The sequence below is a fragment of the Rhinoderma darwinii genome, chromosome 1 (genome assembly GCF_050947455.1).
Source record: "Rhinoderma darwinii isolate aRhiDar2 chromosome 1, aRhiDar2.hap1, whole genome shotgun sequence".
Lineage (NCBI taxonomy): Eukaryota > Metazoa > Chordata > Amphibia > Anura > Rhinodermatidae > Rhinoderma > Rhinoderma darwinii.
In genome coordinates, this window is record NC_134687.1 from 318,757,213 (window position 1) to 318,775,581 (window position 18,369).

General features: G+C 44.1%; 1 protein-coding gene across 1 annotated transcript in view; it reads right to left on the bottom strand.

Annotated features, from left to right (window-relative positions):
* FBXO10 (F-box protein 10) overlaps positions 1-18,369 on the bottom strand; it is a 144,075-nt gene that overhangs the window by 56,881 nt on the left and 68,825 nt on the right. The window contains exon 7 of the mRNA XM_075825559.1: positions 1,601-1,671. Coding sequence (XP_075681674.1) covers positions 1,601-1,671 — 71 coding nt within the window. The remainder of the gene's footprint in view (positions 1-1,600; positions 1,672-18,369) is intronic.

Below are 18,369 nucleotides of genomic sequence, written 5' to 3' on the forward strand. Positions count from 1 at the left end.
TGGTATCGTGACATCCCTAGTTCATACTAAATAATGGCTCGGAGAAGGTTTACTGCGGAGCAAGCGTACACCTTGCTATGCTCCGGCAGTTCAGGTAGTGACACCGACTCTGCTTCAGAGGTAGAACTTCTTTCAGACAGTGACGACTCAAGTTCTATTTCTACCTTTGGACCACATAGCCCTATGTAGGTGGAGTCAGTCGTCGCTGTCAAATTCCCAGGTGCAGGGCCTAGTGGTGCAGGGCCTCCTGTATTCTGGGATCCCGCAATTTCATTTTCCCCCCAGGTCCCGCAACTGTCAGCAAACCCAGGAATAAAAGGGGATGTTGCTGTTTATACCCATTTGGACTTCTTCCACATATTTGTCAGTGACCAAGTCCTGGAGTTAATTGTCCAACAGACAAATATATATGCAAGAAAATTCATTGCACAGAAACACACATCCGTCTACTCATCATGGACTCCCACTAGTGTCTCTGAGCTTAAATTTTTGGCTATTTTTTTTTCACCTGCTTTGCATGAATTCTTACAAAAAAACTGTGGGGTCAAAATACTCATTACACCCCTAGATAAATACCTTAAGAGGTTTAGTTTTTAAAATGGCGTCATTTGTGGGGGTTTTCATCATTCTGACACCTATGAGGCTCTGAAAGCCTGACTTGGTGCAGGAAAACAAAATGTACTTCAAAATTGATAAAATATTATTAAATTCGTAAGTCTTCCTTATTGCTCAAAATTTATTTTATTTTTTCAAAAGTGCTGCCAAAATAGAGTAAAGAGATGGAAATATATATTTAATTTAAAAAATGTACCGTATGTATGTACATATGAGACAAATTGCAGTTCAATGTTAATTTTTACAAAATGTCATCAATTTTTTTATTTTTTTTATTAATTTACGCAAATCGTATCAGTCTACTTTTACCACTAAAATAAAGTACAACATGTGACGAAAAAACAATGTCAGAATTACTTGGATATGTAAAACTATTGCAGAGTTATTCTCTCATAAAGTCAGACATACCAGATTCGACAAATCTGGCTTGGTCATGAAGGTCCAAACAAGCTTGGTCATTAAGGGGTTAAAGGGGTTTTCCCAAAATCATAAATTATCGCTGTGGTCCCATTGCTGGGACCCCTAACAATCGGGAGAACAGGAGTCCTGAATCCCCAAATGCTCCTTACTACACAACCCCGAAGTAAGGCGGAGCTTGAATAGAGTGGCGGTCAAACATACGACTGCTGCTTCATTTAATGCCTGTGGGACTGATGGAAACAGCAGAGCGCTTTACTGAGGCATTTCAATAATTTCCATAAGCTTTGAATGAAGCGGCAGCACGCATGCTCGATCGCTGCTCCATTCAATGTCATCCTCACTGGGGTCGAGCAGAGAGGAGAAACGGAGGTTCGGGACCCCTATTCTCACGATGATAATTTAGAATTCTGGGGAAACCAATTTAAATTACCGGACAGAACTTACGATGCAGAAAATCTACATATTAAAAATTACTTTATGTACTCATATGAAAAATACGTAATTTTATCAAGACAAGTTAGAAGGCTAATAGTTTATAACATAGATAGTTATTACTGCACAATACCTGTAATCTGACCTCTTCCATTTTCATTCACTGCAATGCCAGCAGCCAGGCCTTGAAATATATGGTTTCCACTGCAGAAAAAAAAAAAAGACTATAATACAATTCTAATAAGAATTATACGATAACATAACCTGACTATTAGGTGTACATACAATAGTTGAGACGCCTACTTTGCACAGTACACATGTTGTAAACACACTTTTTTAAACAGTCCTGCTAGCAAAACTTATTGTCCCTTGCAGTTGGGAATCTCCTTGCTCCTCCCCAACTTCTCAATTTTTTACTTCTGAATCTCACCAGATTGCTCTTCTAATCACGGCACCATAGTTCTGTAATATTTGTATAACTGAATCTAGTTAATTTTTTTTTTAGATAATTTATGAATTAAAGGGTTATTCCCATCTCATAGAGTGATGGCAAATGACTAGGCTATGGCATCACTTTATGATCGATAGTGTCGGACTGCTGGAACCCCCACCGATCTTCAGATTGAAGGAGATTTAGCACTGCGTCCCCTTCAATGGTTTTCCCTGAACAGAATCACTTTGCAGGGAAAAACAGTGAAGGGGCTGCTTTGCTAATTCACTGCTAAAGCCCCTTTATTCTGATCGCCTTCTGTGATGGGGATATCCTTTTATTGCTACAGAGGAGCCAACCTCAACACTAATGCGTCACAGTACCAGAAAACGGAGAGGCTGTTTATTCGCCATCAAGCCAGCCAAGAAAATTCCTGATAAACTATCAGATAAATTCCTGTTAACTCATTTTTGTTGCATGCTGGACTAGCAAAGTTTCCACACTAACGGAATGTTACTGTATATACTTTATTCTAGTTCATGGTTTACCCTTTTTTAATATAAAACAGTAAAAACAATAGATTTTTTTTTTTACATTTTTGCCCTGCACTTATTCAATATTATATTGGAAGTTTTATTTGCAGATACATGCTTATATGCTTGATACTATATTTGCAGAACGCCGAGGTTCAACACAAATTCCCATTGCATTTTAGATATAAAATAATTTTATTCACAATGCATGAAAATAATGATTAAAATTAATAGAAAGCCATAAAGTAATTTACGGACCATCCCAGAGCATACTGGTTGACAAATGGAGCAGAAAATCTCAATTACAATTTTGGAAACAAAACCGTTTCAAGATGGCGTAAATAATAAATTAAAAAAGAATACAGTCCAAAATGTGGACTGCATTCTTTTACGGAGTAAGACCAGGTGTCCTTGTAAAGCTCATAGATGTATAGCCAGCAGAAGCACACAAACACATTCAAAAAAAGTGTAAGAACTATGTTACCTATGTCACCATCTGATATCACCCCCCACCCAACAATAAAAGGTTAGTATGGAACATTGCTTTATACTCATGAGGTTACATACATGTTCATTTAAATATGGCTATATTCTACCTAAATGCAAAACATTCCTACCCTTACATGTAAGAACACATTTTTTTATTAAAGAGGCTCTGTCACCAGATTATAAGTGCCCTATCTCCTACATAATCTGATCGGCGCTGTAAAGTAGATAACAGCAGTGGTTTTTATTTTGGAAAACTATCATTTTTGAGCAAGTTATCAGCAATTTTAGATTTATGCTAATAAGTTTCTTAATGCCCAACTGGGCGTGTTTTTACTTTTTACCAACTGGGCGTTGTACAGAGGAGTGTATGACGCTGACCAATCAGCGTCATACACTTCTCATTGTTCCAGCCCATTGTTACAGTGTGATTGTGCAGTGAAAGAAGCTGGGCGGAACAATGAGAAGTGTATGACGCTGATTGGTCACTGATTGGCCAACTGTACAACGCCCAGTTGGTAAAAAGTAAAAAAAAACGCCCAGTTGTCTATTAAGAAACTAATCATAAATCTAAAATTGCTCATAACTTGCTCAAAACCGATCGTTTTTCAAAATAAAAACCACTGTTGTCATCTACATTACAGCGCCAATCACATTATGTAGGAGATAGAGCATTTATAATCTGGTGACAGAGACTCTTTAAATCGTCTAGACGAGAACTGCAAGTAGATCTTACTTAAAACGTATTCATTTTTGTGATCAATAACTGGCATTGATATGCAGTCTTAATGTAACTCTTTGTAGTATTGGAACAGATTTAATTAATACACAAGTGAATTATATTATTATATATTCCCTCAGAAAATGTATATTGCTCAAAACACTACATTAACACGTGGCAGCAATAAGAGTAATAGCGCAAAGTAGGACGATACTGCTGCAGCAGAGGAACACAAGTCTGCTTACTGTTAAAATGGGAATCAAAAGATCATGTTCTGTTCACAATTGCGTCATGGCTTCTGTTTATGGCGAATCCACGGCACATACCTTTGACTTATGTGTGCCACGCTGTGCCGATTCACCCGCAACTATGTTTGGAGTTTCTGCTTTGCTCGTGGGCAGGGCCGGCCTTAGGATAGATGGCTCCCTGTGCAAAATTATCTTTCGTCGCCCGACCCCATTATAAAAAATTGCTCCATAAAAAAAGTCTAATGCCCCCCCCACAGTATAATACCCTATACAGTGCCCCCACACAGTATAATGTCCCTTTAGTGCCACACACACACACACACACACACACACACACACACACACACTAGAATTCCACTTTAGTGCCCCCCCCCATACAGTAAAATAATATATTATAACCCCTTCGAGGACACAGTATTTTGTCCTCCAATTGTGCCCACATAGTATTATGCCCCCTAAGTGCCACACACAGTATATTGCCCCCTGTAGTGCCCCTACAGAGTATAGTGTTCGCTTAGTTGCCCACACACAGTATAATGCCGCTCTCCCCTGACTGCCACACAGCCCCGCCTTGTAGATAGCTCCTCCCTGTAGATTGTGCCATACAGCCTCCCTGTAGACAGTGCCATAATCCCCCACCACCCCCTTGTAGACCGTGCCATACAGCCCCCTCCTCCCTCTTGCAAATAGTGCCCCCACCTCCCCCTCATAGACCATGCCATACAGACCCGCACTTCCCCCTTGTAGACTGTGCCCCCCCCCATTTTATATAACCCCGTCTATGAATGTTCTCACAACCGTCATCTATATCTTGTGTGAATTTAGTTCCCCCCTTCAATGGGAAGGTGAAACGTTGCCTATATGTTGGGTAAATAAATGTTGGATTTTTATAACACTGGAGTGCTGCCTCTTCCTTTGGATTGTGGTTGTACTTACTTGGGGTCTCACGTCAAGTTTCCCCTGAGGATAGCACCCATATTGCATGCTACGGTGCAGCTCCTATATTTAGTTTGTTTCTAGCCTAATTGAACTATATTGCAAAAAGCAATCAAAATACAGAGTAATGCAATTTTGACTACTCAGATAGGCCTACAATGAAATCCAAATTTCTAATATAGGAGGTGCCCATTGGTGAAAAAGTGACATCCAGCACGCAACTAATGATTTTTCTTCATACTATCATCCACCATTAAGTTAGACCCAGGGACAAGATATTTCTTTGTTACCATGGTTATGGGAAGCCTATGACAGGCACTGTGTCACTGGGTACGTGGAACCACTAGGCGCTCGGAGAAGCAGCTGTCCAAAGAACAGTCTTACAGTCTCTTGGATAGGAGTACCTGCGTAGATGATCAGGCAGATACTCGAAGTAGCAGACACGTGGTGATGCAGGCACAGATGATGCTTGGCATAAAGTCAAGGGTGTTACCGGGTTGATTAGGAAACTTGAGACAGAAGAGCACTGCAGCCGCATGAGCCGGTGTCTATGAGGAGGGAGACGCTGTCATGAAGATACAATCCTGCAGTCGCGGCTGCCGGTAAGTGGGATGTGCCGGCCGTCAGTGACCGCGGGCATAACAGTACCACCCTTAGGCCCCCTCTTAGGTGCAGAGCGTAAGAGGAACTTTTGGATGAGAGCTGGGGCATTGATGTTTTCTTCCGGATCCCAGGATCTCACCTCAGGACCAAACCCTTTCCAGTCCACCAGATAGAACGTCTTTCCTGCTACCCTCTTGTAGTCCAGAATCTCTTTCATATTAAAGTTGACAGAAGTACCGCTGGGAGACTTACTGTAGTGGTTCAGAACCATGGGTTTCAGGAGGGATACATGAAATTAGTTGGGGATTCTGAGGATAGGAGGCAGCCGAAGTTTAGAGGACACAGGGTTTATTTGTTGCAAGACTTCAAAAGGTCCGAGGAACCTGGGAGCAAATGTGTAAGAAGGAATTTTTAAGTAGATATTTTTACAAGATAACCAGAATTTGGTTCCAGGGAGAAACGGAGGAGGTTCTCTTCTTCGCCTATCAGCATTCCTCTTCATGCGCTCGACCACCTGTAGGATAGATGACCTGGTCAGCTGCGAAGAAAGTCCCCAAACGCAGAGCTAGCTGCGGTTACCTGACCGGAACATGAACTGGAAGAGGGACCCGTGGATGTTGGGTGTAAACAAAGTTTGGAGTAGAGGCAGTAGATTCACTTGTGTGGTTGTTGGAGGAGAACTCGGCCCAAGGAAGAAGCTGCACCCAGTTGTCACTCTGAACAGAAATTAAGTGTTGAAGGTAATTCTCCAATATTTGCTGAATTCTCTCGACTTGGCCATTAGACTGAGGATGATAGGCCGAGGAAAAGTCCCTTATACATACATTTTCTATCAAGGAGTTTATAGAGGGCTGTCCAGAACTTTGAAGTGAATTCAACCCCAACCCCCGATAGGAAACTATATGGACAGGAAAGCCATGCAGATGAAAGATATGTCGTATGAAGAGGTTAGCCAAACTAGGAGCAGAGGGAGGACCGGTTAGTGGGATGAAATGTGCCATATTAGAAAAACGGTCCACCACCACCCAGACAGTAGTACCTCCAACCGAAGGAGGAAGATCCGTAATAAAGTCCATTGCAATAGGTTGCCAGGGAGCATCGGGCACTGGTTGGAGCAGCACAGCAGGTCTGGAATAAGCAGCTTTATTAGAGGCACAGACAGTGCAAGAGGAGACACAATATCTTTAGGCAATGTGGGCCATCAATATAGGTGTGCAATTAGGTCACGAGTTTTACGGACACCAGAGTACCAGTTTGGAACGGTGTCCCCAGCAGAGAATCTTTTTCCTATCTGCAAGACAGACGAAGGTCTTCCCTGGAGGAATGTCTCTAATTTGCAAAGGATTGACGGGAATAACACTGGAAAGGTCTAGAATATATTGAGGGGTCTCTTCAGAGTCTTCCCTCTCAAAACGACCAGGACAGGGCATCGGCCCTCACATTCTTGTGTGCGGGATGAAAGTGGAGCACAAACTGGAATCGGGCGAATTACAGTGACCATCTGGCTTGACGAGGATTTAATAGTTGAGCAGACTGGAGATGGGCAAGATTCTTGTGGTCGGTAAAGAAGATTATAGGATGTATGGTGCCCTCCAGCAAATGTCTCCACTCCTTCAAGGCCAATTTGATAGCCAGTAACTCCCGATCCCCAATGGAGTAATTGATCTCTGCGGGGGGTGGGGGTTGGGTCTCCAGTAAGCGCCACACACCACTGCATTTCGCTTGGAGTTTCTTTGGAACAGAAGTGCAACTGCACCAAGAGAGGAAGCGTCAACCTCCAAAAGAGAACTGTCGTGATATGTCCGGACGATGAAGAATCGAGGCTGAAGTGAAGGCACTCTTGAGGCTGTTAAATGCGGACTGCCTCTGGGGTCCATACATTAGCATTCACACCCTTCTTAGTAAGGGCAGAGATAGGAGCAGTCAGCGACGAGAAGTTTGGGATTAACTGCCGGTAGAAATTTGTGAATCCCAGAAAACACTGCATGGCCCGAAGACCCCGAGGATGTGGCGACTCTAAGATGGACTTCACCTTATCTGGATCCATTTTGAGACCTCGATCGGAGACCATGTACCCAAAGAAAGGCAGAGAAGTTTTCTTAAAGATGCATTTCCCTAGTTTAGCATACAGACTATTCTTCCTTAGCCGAACCAGGACTTGACAAACATGCTTTCAATGAATTATCAGATCTGGTGAGTAGATCAGGATGTCATCCAAATACACCACCACGCAGACGTAGAGGAGATCCCAGGAGATGTCATTCATGAATTCCTGGAATACTGCTGGACCATTATACAGACCAAAAGGGCATCACAAGGTACTCGTAGTGTCCGTCTCAAGTGTTGAATGCGGTCTTCTACTCATGGACCTGATGAATCCGGACCAGGTTGTAAGCCCCACGTAAGTCAAGTTTAGTAAAAATCTTGGCTCCATGTATGCAATCAAACAGCTACAAGATTAGCGGCAAGGGATACTTGTTCTTGACCATGATCTGGTTAAGATAGTGGTAATCGATACAGGTTTGAAGAGGTCAGTCTTTTTTTTTTACGAAGAAGAACCCGGCTCCGGCCGGGGAAGTAGACATCCGAATGACCCCCCCTCTCAAGGTTCTCCTTGACACAAGTCGAGATGGCCTGGATCTCTGGCACGGAGAGAGGATATACCCATCCACGAGGAGATGAGGCGTATGGAAGCAGTTCTATTGGGCGAATCCAGCATAATGTGGAGGAAGTCCAGAGAGTGATTGAGGCAGAGAAGGCTGGATGGGACGAATCTGTGGCAAGCAGAGGTGGAGACACTTGTAGCCCCATTGGAGGACCTATCCAGAGTTCCAGTAGAGAACCAGGGAACGTAAACGAAGCCAAGGCAGGCCCAGCAGAAAAGGATTGACGGCTTTAGGCAGGACAAAGAAGACAATTTGTTCCGCACGGAGGATTCCGACTTGAAGTCTCAGCGATTAAGTCCTGAACAATATAGGATTGGGCAGAGGCTGTCCATTCACCGAGACAACAGTCAGGGGTCTCTCTAGAGGAACCGTGGGCAATTGGAGACGATCTACTAGATCCTGTTGAATTAAGTTTGCCGCGGATCCGGAATCCAAGTAGGCAGAAACATTATGCATTTTTTTCACGACAAACAATGGTCACAGGAATGGACCGTTTGGGAGAGGATTTGGCAACCGGCATCGTTCCACCTAGGATTGTCTCTCCATCCAAACCTAGGCGCTGGAGTTTCCTGGCTTCTGAGGACATTGATGCACAAAACGACCCAAGGCCGCAATACAAACAAACAAAGTCCAGACATGCGACTACGCGGTTTTTCTTGAACGGTGCCAGTTTATGGTACTTTGTCTCGACGAATGTCCTGGACCCGTTCCTGGATTCTCATGTTGATCCGGATTACTAACGAAATGTGACCATCCAGGGTGGATGGAAGATCATGGGCTGCAAGCTCATCTGCTATTTGCGAAGACAGTCCTTGCCAAAAAGGTAGCAACTAAGGCCGCATTGTTCCAGGACAGTTCTGCTGCCAGGGTGTGGAACTGGATTGCATATTCTCCAACCGTGGCCTCACCTTGACTGAGAGTAAAAAAGGATGCAGCTGTGGAAGATGACCCACCAGGTTCATTGAAAACAGTGCGGAGAGTGTAAGAACAATTGCAAGTTGGAGATTTCAGGACCCCAACGTTCCCAAATAGGATTAGCCCATGCCAGGGCCTTGCCAGTAAGGAGAGAGATGATAAAAATCGATCTTGGTCTCATCGGAGGGACACAACCTTGCGTGCAGCCTGAAGTGGATCTGGCATTGATTAATAAATCCTCTGCAGGTTTTTGCATCCCCATCGTAGCGAGGTGGTAGCGGCAGGGAGATTCTGGAGTCAGAACCCACAGGAGGAGGTACCGTAGCGATTGCAGCAGGAGCATCCAATCAACGCAAGATAAAGTTCACTGCCTGTAGGAGCTGATCCTGCCGTGACCGAAGGTCTCACATGTCTGCTTGCTTCGCTCGGAATGCCATCGTGGTCTTGGGCTGGCCAGCGGGATCCATGGCCTGAGCGTACGGTCTACTAGGCCACTCCGCCGTAGCGGAGAAGCAGCTGGCCAAACAACAGTCAATAAGATTCTCTTGGATAGGAGTACCTGGATAGATGATCAGGCAGATACTCGAAGCAGCAGACACGTGGTGAAGCAGGCACAGTTGATGCTTGGCGTAGCAGATGACACTGGACGTGGCAGATGGCAACAGACGTGAAATATGGCAACAGACGTCGCAAGGGAGGCACACACACGACTCAAACAATAGGCATAGGCTCAGGAACAAGCACAGCAATAGGATACAGGATACCGAACACTGGGAGCAGGATACAACTAAGCGATCATTTGCATAGATTAACACAGGAATACAAACAACGCTCAGGCAAGAAGAGGAAGGGCAGAGCCCTTTTTAAAGTCCAGGGTGTTACTGGGTTGATTGGGAAACTTGAGACAGGTGCGCTGGCCCTTTAAGGCTGGGAGTGAGCATGCGCACGCACCCTACAGGACACAGGAGAGCACTGCAGCCGTGTGTGTCGGTGTCTCTGAGGAGGGAGACGCCGATATGAAGATACAGTCCTGCGGTTGCGGCTGCCGGTAAGTGGGTCAGCCACATAACACACTGTACTTGGAGGTCCTTTTGCTGTCACTGTCTAAGTGCCTCTATGGCCGGCAATGTATTTGGGGGTCCCGTATCGGTCAGCGATATGGTGCTCTTAATGTCTATCTTTAAGGCCATGTTTGCACGTTCAAGATTGTCAGTATTCGGGCGCGGAATCCTGATAAAATCTGCTAACATTTCTGCCTCCTTCACACACACGAGAAAATGTCAGTGCTGATTTTAAAATCTACAGCATGGGGCTAACCGACGAGCGGATCTGCTGGTCAATAAGTGTCAGAAATCAGAGGGTTAGCTGCAAATTTCTGCCATGGATTTTCAAAAAAATCCATGTTACACCAGAAAAATGATTGCCAATTTGGGCACACACTGGACAAAAAGGTCCACGTCCTTGCCCTAAGCTCTATACAAGTAATACCCAACTAGTAGTGGTCTAATATTTAATGGGAGTCCATAACCATTAAAAACGGCTGTGAGAGCTGAAAAAGAACAAAAAAACGGGTGGGTAGTTGAAGAGGTACAGATTCCAACAATGTAATTACTATCTCTGAACTCCCTTTCACTTCCCCACAGTAAGCCGGTGTGCTATTAAATTATCTAGGAGTCCACTGAGCAGTACTATTTCTCGGAGCTTAGGAGTCTGGGGGTGAATTACAATGCAGAGCATGGACTATTTGCCTGCTTGCAGCGGGGGAGCGAACGTGAGTTCAGAGATTTTGCAATTTCAATGTTAAGGAGCGTAACACGAAGAAGGGCAAGCCATAAGATTATGCAAATCGAGGAAGTAGAAGGTGTCGCTAAGATCTGCAAATGATCACATTTTCAAGCACCTAGCTCAAATCTGTGGCATGCGGGAGGGCATAAAAGCCAGATTGAAAGCAAAGTTTTTAGCCCCATGAAACCTCAAAAATCAAATCAAGTGGTGTGCAATGCCTCCTGTTTGTCAACGTGCCAGTTATCGTTACTTGTTGCAAACCGAGAGGGACAGAATCCTTGAACTGAGAGACCTTTGTTTATCACTCAGGCAGATCGCCATGCGTCTAGGCCGAGATGTCAGCACTGTTCAACGCTGCGTGTCCCGGAGGTTGGGAGAACAACAACGACCATGTATGACAGAAAGAGGTGCGTAACGCAACGTTGAACAGTCTGATTGGAAGAACAGCGCCTAGGGATTTATTCTGTACTGCAAGTGAAATTGGACGTCACATTCCAAGCCTAGCGCGGAAACCAGTATCGACACAAACCATCAGAAGGTGTTTGCACAACATTGGGCTTCGAGCCAGATGTCCAGCTACAGGTGTTCCATTGACCACACGCCACCACTTTCAAAGGCTATCATGGTGTACAGCAAGACGGCAATAGAGGTCTATCCTTTTCAGCAATGAGACCCCCTTTTGTCTTGGATGCAATGTTAGCCAGAGGTTGGTCCACGTGGGCAACGCCATGAAGAGGCCTTCACAAGGGAACATTACGCTGCTCCTACTCCCAGGATTATGGTGTGGGGTGGCATAATGTACAGTAGCCGGACCCCTCTATTCTTCAATTCAGGTACACGAACAGCTCTGCGTTACATTGATTTGGTCATAGAACCAGTGGTATGTTTCTCCGAAGTGTCCCAGAAGCCGTTTTTCAACAGGACAATGACAGGCCACATGTTGCTCGTGCTACGGTGAGCAGCCTGCATGGCCTAAACATGCTACCATGGCCTGCAGCGTCTCTGGACTTGTTTCCCATAGAGCACATCTGGGACGTCATTGGTCGGCAATTGCAAAGGGAGAAGCCAGCAACCAATGTTGATGATTTGCGTGCCCAAGTGCATTCAGCATGGCATAACATTCCTCAGACATCCATTAATAACCCCATAGACATCATAAGGTGTGTAAGTGTATTTCTGCGTGTGGTGCTCATACTCTAGAATTAATAAATTAAAATGTTCGGAATATTTTGTTTCCTGTATTTTATCATTTGCATATCATTAATAGGTCTATCGATCCTGTGATTTCCACAATTCCAAAACTTTTCCTTCCTGGTTCTGCAATTTCAATGTTGAGGAGTGTAATTACATTGTTAGAATCTGTGTCTCTTCAGCTATCCACACATTATTGTAGTTCAGGAATGTTTTTCTTGGTGACAGATTCCCCCTCTAGACCTTCACACACTTAGGGGAGATTCACACGAACGTTGCGTTTTTGCGCGCGCAAACAACGCAGCGTTTTGCGAGCGCAAAAACCATTTGACAGCTGCGTGTGTCATGCGTGTCTGATGCGCGGCTGCGTGATTTTCGCGCAGCCGGCATCATAGAGATGAGGCTTGTCGACGCCCGTCACTGTCCAAGGTGCTGAAAGAGCTAACTCTTTCAGCACCCTCGACAGTGAATGCCGAACACAACAGCGAAAAACCTGTAAAAAAAAAAGATAAAGTTCCTACTTACCGAGAACTTCCCGGCCGTTGCCTTGGTGACGCGTCCTTGGTGACGCGTCCTTGGTGACGCGCCTCTCTTGACATCGGGCCCCACCTCCCTGGATGACGCGGCAGTCCAAGTGACCGCTGCAGCCTGTGATTGGCTGCAGCCTGTGCTTGGCCTGTGATTGGCTGGAGCTGTCACTTGAACTGAAGTGTCATCCCGGGAGGTCGGACTGCAGGAAGGAGACAGGAGTAATCGGTAAGTTAGAACTTTTTTTTTTTTTTTTACAGGTTCATGTATTTTGGGATCGCAAGTCACTGTCCATGGTGCTGAAACAGTTTAACTCTTTCAGCACCATGCACAGTGAATCTCTCCCGACGTCGCGGACCGGAATTTTTTTGCCGGGTTCGGCCAAAACGAGTTTGGCCGAACCCGGTGAAGTTTGCCTCGGTTGTCGGGGTTCGCTCCTCGCAAAGACACTCCGTTTGGATGCTTGGAAACAGAAAAGCACGTGGTGCTTTTCTGTTTTCATTCATCCTTTTCACTGCTGTTGCGCGAATCACGCTCGTCCCACGGAAGTGCTTCCGTGTGGTGCGCGTGATTTTCACGCACCCATTGACTTCAATGGGTGCGTGATGCGCGAAATACGCAGAGTTATTGAACCTGTCGCGCTTTTTGCGCAGCAGACAAACGCTGCGCAAAAAGCACGGACTGTCTGTACTGCCCCATAGACTTGTATTGGTCCATGCGTGCCGCGTGAAAACCACGCAGCCCGCACGGACCGAATACACGCTCGTGTGAATCCCCCCTTAGTGTGTGGCATTTCACAAAAAAACGCATGTTTTTGTTGGGGAAAGAATACATGCCTTTTTAACAGCTATTTTGTGTGTTTTTTTCTTCAAAATAGTGTGTTTTACTACCTGCGTTTATTTTAGGCAGCGATTTTCAAATTGCAAATCATGCGATTAAAAGATCACATGATGCAAAAAAGTCCTCTTTTGCAACATGTGCTTTTTTGAAAAAACGCCACCACACACAGACACTTTCCTATGTGTAACGTCTATGGCCACGGTCCGTCGTTCTGCCTTAAACCTTGACGGCCGTGGCCATGGACATCTTACTTCTGTGCAGCGTCATCCGCCTGTGAGGCACCGGCACTCACTTCCGGACTTCGAGACTGTCTCCGGAGGGCGCGCGCGGTCTTAAAGGGCCAGTGCGCGCATTTTGCAGGAAGTCTGCAATCTAGACCAGGATGTCCTGGGCTATAAAAAAGGCTCTGCCCTCTTGCTCTGTCAGAGCGTGGTTTGTTTCCCATAGTTTGTCGTGCTAATGGTCTCCCAGTTTCCCAGTGTACCTTGTTCCTTTATCCCGTATCCTGTTTCCGTGCTACCTAGTTCTAGTGCCGTGCTGTGCTGTTGCCATGCTGCGCTACAGTCCCGCTTGATTTGCTAGGCCTCTCCGGACGTCTTCCCGCCGCCTGGTCCAGGACGTGCCTGCCTCGCTACTGCCTACAATTGCCTCAGGTATCCTTGCTGAACTATTTGAACTCTGTACTTACCTGTTTGGCCAGCTGCCATCCCGCTACGAGGTACTGCCCAGTGTGTCCACACCCCGCATCGTGACAATATGGAGGTCTAGGTCACAAGCTATTGAGATCCTTTGACCAAATTCCACTAAATAATGCAAAAATGCCAAAGCCAGGCTTTGGAAAATTGCAAGTTAAAGTGAAAAAACGCCATGTTTGTAGGGAATTTTAAATTTCCCCATTGACTTCAAGCCAACATCTGGCCGCAGAGTTATTTGCTGCTAAAAACGCGGCAAACATGCCACTTAAAATGTGGGAATTTTTCCTAAAAACGCTGTGTGAAAATCTACCCTAAAAAGCTGGTCTGAAATTAAAAAAAAAAGGGTGCTCTCTTTCCCAGCAGAAATAATGCCACTATTGTCGATGGGCTGTGTTTGGTATTGCAACTCATCCCTATTTAACCCCTTAATGACCGGGCATGTTTGTACCTTAATGACCAAGCCAGATTTGTCAAATCTGGTATGTCTGACTTTATCAGAGAATAACTCTGTGAAAGTTTTGAATATCCAAGTAATTCTGACATTGTTTTTTCGTCACATGTTGTACTTTATTTTAGTGGTAAAAGTAGACTGATACGATTTGCGGAAATTAATTAAAAAATAGAAAAATTGAAGAAATTTTGTAAAAATTACCATTTTCCCCTATTTTTAACTGCAATATGTCACATATGTACACACATACTGTACAATTTTTTTAATTAAATATATATTTCTATCTCTTTACTCCATTTTGGCAGCACTTTTGAAAAAATAAAATAAATTTTCAGCAATTTAGAGGACTTACAAATTGAATAATAATTTTATAAATTTTGAAGTACATTTTGTTTTCCGGCACCAAGCCAGGTTTTCAGAGGCTCATAGGTCTCAGAGTGATGGAAACCCCCACAAATGACCCCATTTAGAAAACTAGACCCCTTAAAGGGATGGTGTTGCCAGAAAAACATGTTTTTTTTTTAAAAATTAAACATTTAGTGTGTGGGTGATTAAACATTGTTCAAATTTTTTTTTTTTTTTTGGCACGAGCCAGGAAATATTATAAATTATTTCTAATTTATAATACTACCCATTTTTGGTCACTAGATGGGGCTGTTCCCAAAATTGCAGCATTGCAACATTGGGTTAAAAGCCCTCGCTCTAGTGAGCTCTCAGCATCCCCCCCTCCTTTATCCTGGCTAGTGCCGGGATAAACGAGGGGTTTGAAAGGTTTAACCTCCTACACTGTGTGTCGCCATTTTTTGAGGTAACCCACAGTGTAGTAGGTTTACATGCAGTAGTAAACACACACAAACACTAACATACATTGAAATCTCTTACCTGCTCCTGCCGCCGCGGCTCCCTCCGGCCCGTCCGCTCCGTTTGCTGCCGCTGTTCCATGTGCACAAGTCCGGAAGCCGCGACCGGAAGTAGTAATATTACTGTCCGGCCGCGACTTCCGGTCCACAGGAAAATGGCGCCGGACGGCGCCAATTTCGAATAGGACTGTGTGGGAGCGGCGCATGCGCAGTTCCCACACAGACGCCGTACACGGCAGTCAATGGGACGGGAGCCGTTCGCAGTCCCTATGGGACTGTGGCTGCCGTATTCTATGTCTGTGTGTGTCGTTAATCGACACACACAGAAATGGAACAAAAAATGGCAGCCCCCATAGGGAAGAAAAAGTGTAAAAATAGGAAACAGTAAAACACAAACACACAAATGAATATAAACGTTTTTATTAAAGCACTAACATCTTTAACATATAAAAAAATTATTTGCGATGACACTGTTCCTTTAAGGTATTTACCTAAGGGTATAGTAAGTATTTTGACCCCACAGTTTTTTGCTAAATTTAATACATAGCAGGTGAAAAAAAATTTTTTCACTTTTTTCATAAAAGTATCAGTTTGAAGACCGATTTCTTTGTAAAGCGACCATGAAAATGAAGAAACACACCCCAAAATCTATCACCCTCTTTCTCCTGTTTTCAAAAATACCCACATTGTGGCCCTAATGCGTTGTTTGGACACACGGCAGGGCCCCAAAGGAAGGGAACACCCGGAGGCTTTCAGGACTCATATTTTGCTTGAAAATGTTTTAGGCCCCAATGTACATTTGGAGAGGCTTTGAGCTGCCAGAATGATAGAAACTCCCCATAAACGACCAACATTTGTAAAGCAATGTCTCCCGATTACGACAATACCCCATATGTGGTAATAAACTGCTGTTTGGACCCACAGCAGGGCTCAGAATGGAAGGAGCGCCATTTGGATTTATGATTTTGCTGGAATGGTTTTCGGTGCCATGTCGCATTTGCAATGCACTGGAGGGACCAAAACAGTGGAAACCCACCAAAAGTGACCCCATTTTGGAAAAACCTTCAAGGAATTTTTCTAGGGGTATAGTGAGCAGAGTTTATTAGAATTATTAGAGTTTATTAGAATTAGGGCGCGAAAATTAATATCAACATTTTTTCCACTAAAATGTTGCATTTTCTCATTTTCACAAGGGATAAAGGAGGAAAAAAACAACCATTTTTTTATAAAGCAATTTCTCCCGAGTACGGAAATACCCAACATGTTGTCATACGTTTTTTCATTAGAAATGAATTAACCCTTTCAGGACTGATCCATTTTTTGCTTTCATATTTTAGATTTTCACTCCCCGCTTTCCAAGAGCCATAACTTTTTTATTTTTCCATCAATAGAGTGGTGTGAAGGCTTATTTGTTGCGGGACAATCTGTAGTTTTCATTGGTACCATTTTGGGGTACATGCGATTTTTTTTGATCACTTTTTATTCAATTTTTTTTGCAATCCTGAGCAAAAAACAGGAATTCTGACACCGTTTTTTTAGGTTTTTTTTTTGCGGCGCTCACCGTACGCAATAAATGACATTTTTAATTTATTCTGCGGGTTGGTACGATTACGGCGATACCATATGTATATAGGTTTGGTCCTTTTTTTTAGCGTTTGCGCAATAAAATGACTTATTTATAAAAAAAAAAATTTCTGTGTTACCATATTCTGAGAGCCATAGTTTTTTAATTTTTTAGTCAAAAAAGCTGTGTAAGGGCTTGTTTTTTGCGGGACGGATAGAAGTTTTTATTGGTACTATTTTCGGGTACATGCGACTTTTTGATCACTTTTTATTCTTTATTTAGGGAGCGGTGGTGACCCAAAAAATTGCGATTCTGTCGTAGTTTTTTATTGATTTTTTTTGGGGTGTTCATCGTGCGGGAAAAATAACATTATAGTTTTATAGTTGGGTTCGTTACGAACGCGGTGATACCAGATATGTGTACTTTTTTAACGTGTTCATTTTTTTTCTATAATAAAAGTCTTATTATAGGAAAAAAAGCATTTAGTGTTTATAGAACTTATAACTTTTATTTTTACACTTTTTTTAAAACATTTTTATTACTTTTTTAACTTGTCCCACTAGGGGACACTTAGTCTTGCAGCTTTGATCGCTGCTAGAGTACATTACACTACACTACACACGTAGTGTAATGTACTCTAACTGTCATTGTGACGTGACTGTCACACTGACAGGAAGCAGAGGAGGAACGGCCGGAGGCTGTTCCTCCGAGGCTTTCGTGCATGGCAACCCGGAGGTCATTATCTGACCTCCGATTGCCGTGACAAGCATCGGTAGCCCCCACGATCACTTCGTGGGGGCTGCTGATGTGCTTCAAACCACTTAAATGCGGCGACGGCAATCCGTCGCCGCACTTAAGGGGTCAACTGCCGAAATCAGCGGCGATGGTCCGCTGTCCGGCAAGACTGATGTCTCAGCTGTCTAGGACAGCTGTCAGCGCGCGCCTGTCACTCTGTGTTTACACAGAGTGACAGTTTGAAATGCGGACGAAAATGTACGTCATGGTGCGGGAACTAGCAGCCGACCATGACGTACATTTTCGTCCTTGGTCGTTAAGGGGTTAAAGAGGATCTGTCACCACATTATAAGTGCCCTATCTCCTACATAAGGAGATCGGCGCTATAATGTAGGCGACAGTAATGCTTTTTAAATCTGTTTTCACCGCTTTATTAGCGATTTTAGATTTATGCTAATGAGTTGCTTAATGCCCAAGTGGGCGTGTTTTTACTTTAGACCAAGCGGGCGTTGTACAGAGTGTATGACACTGACCAATCAGCGTCATGCACTCCTCTCCATTCATTTCTTCAGCTCATAGGGATCCTTTTAGATCAGTATGTGCTGTCTTATCCTAACACATTAACGATACTGAAGTGTTTAGACAGTGAATAGACATTCCACGGGATGTCTATTCACAATCTCTGCACTTCGTTACTCTATCTGTGGTAGTTACA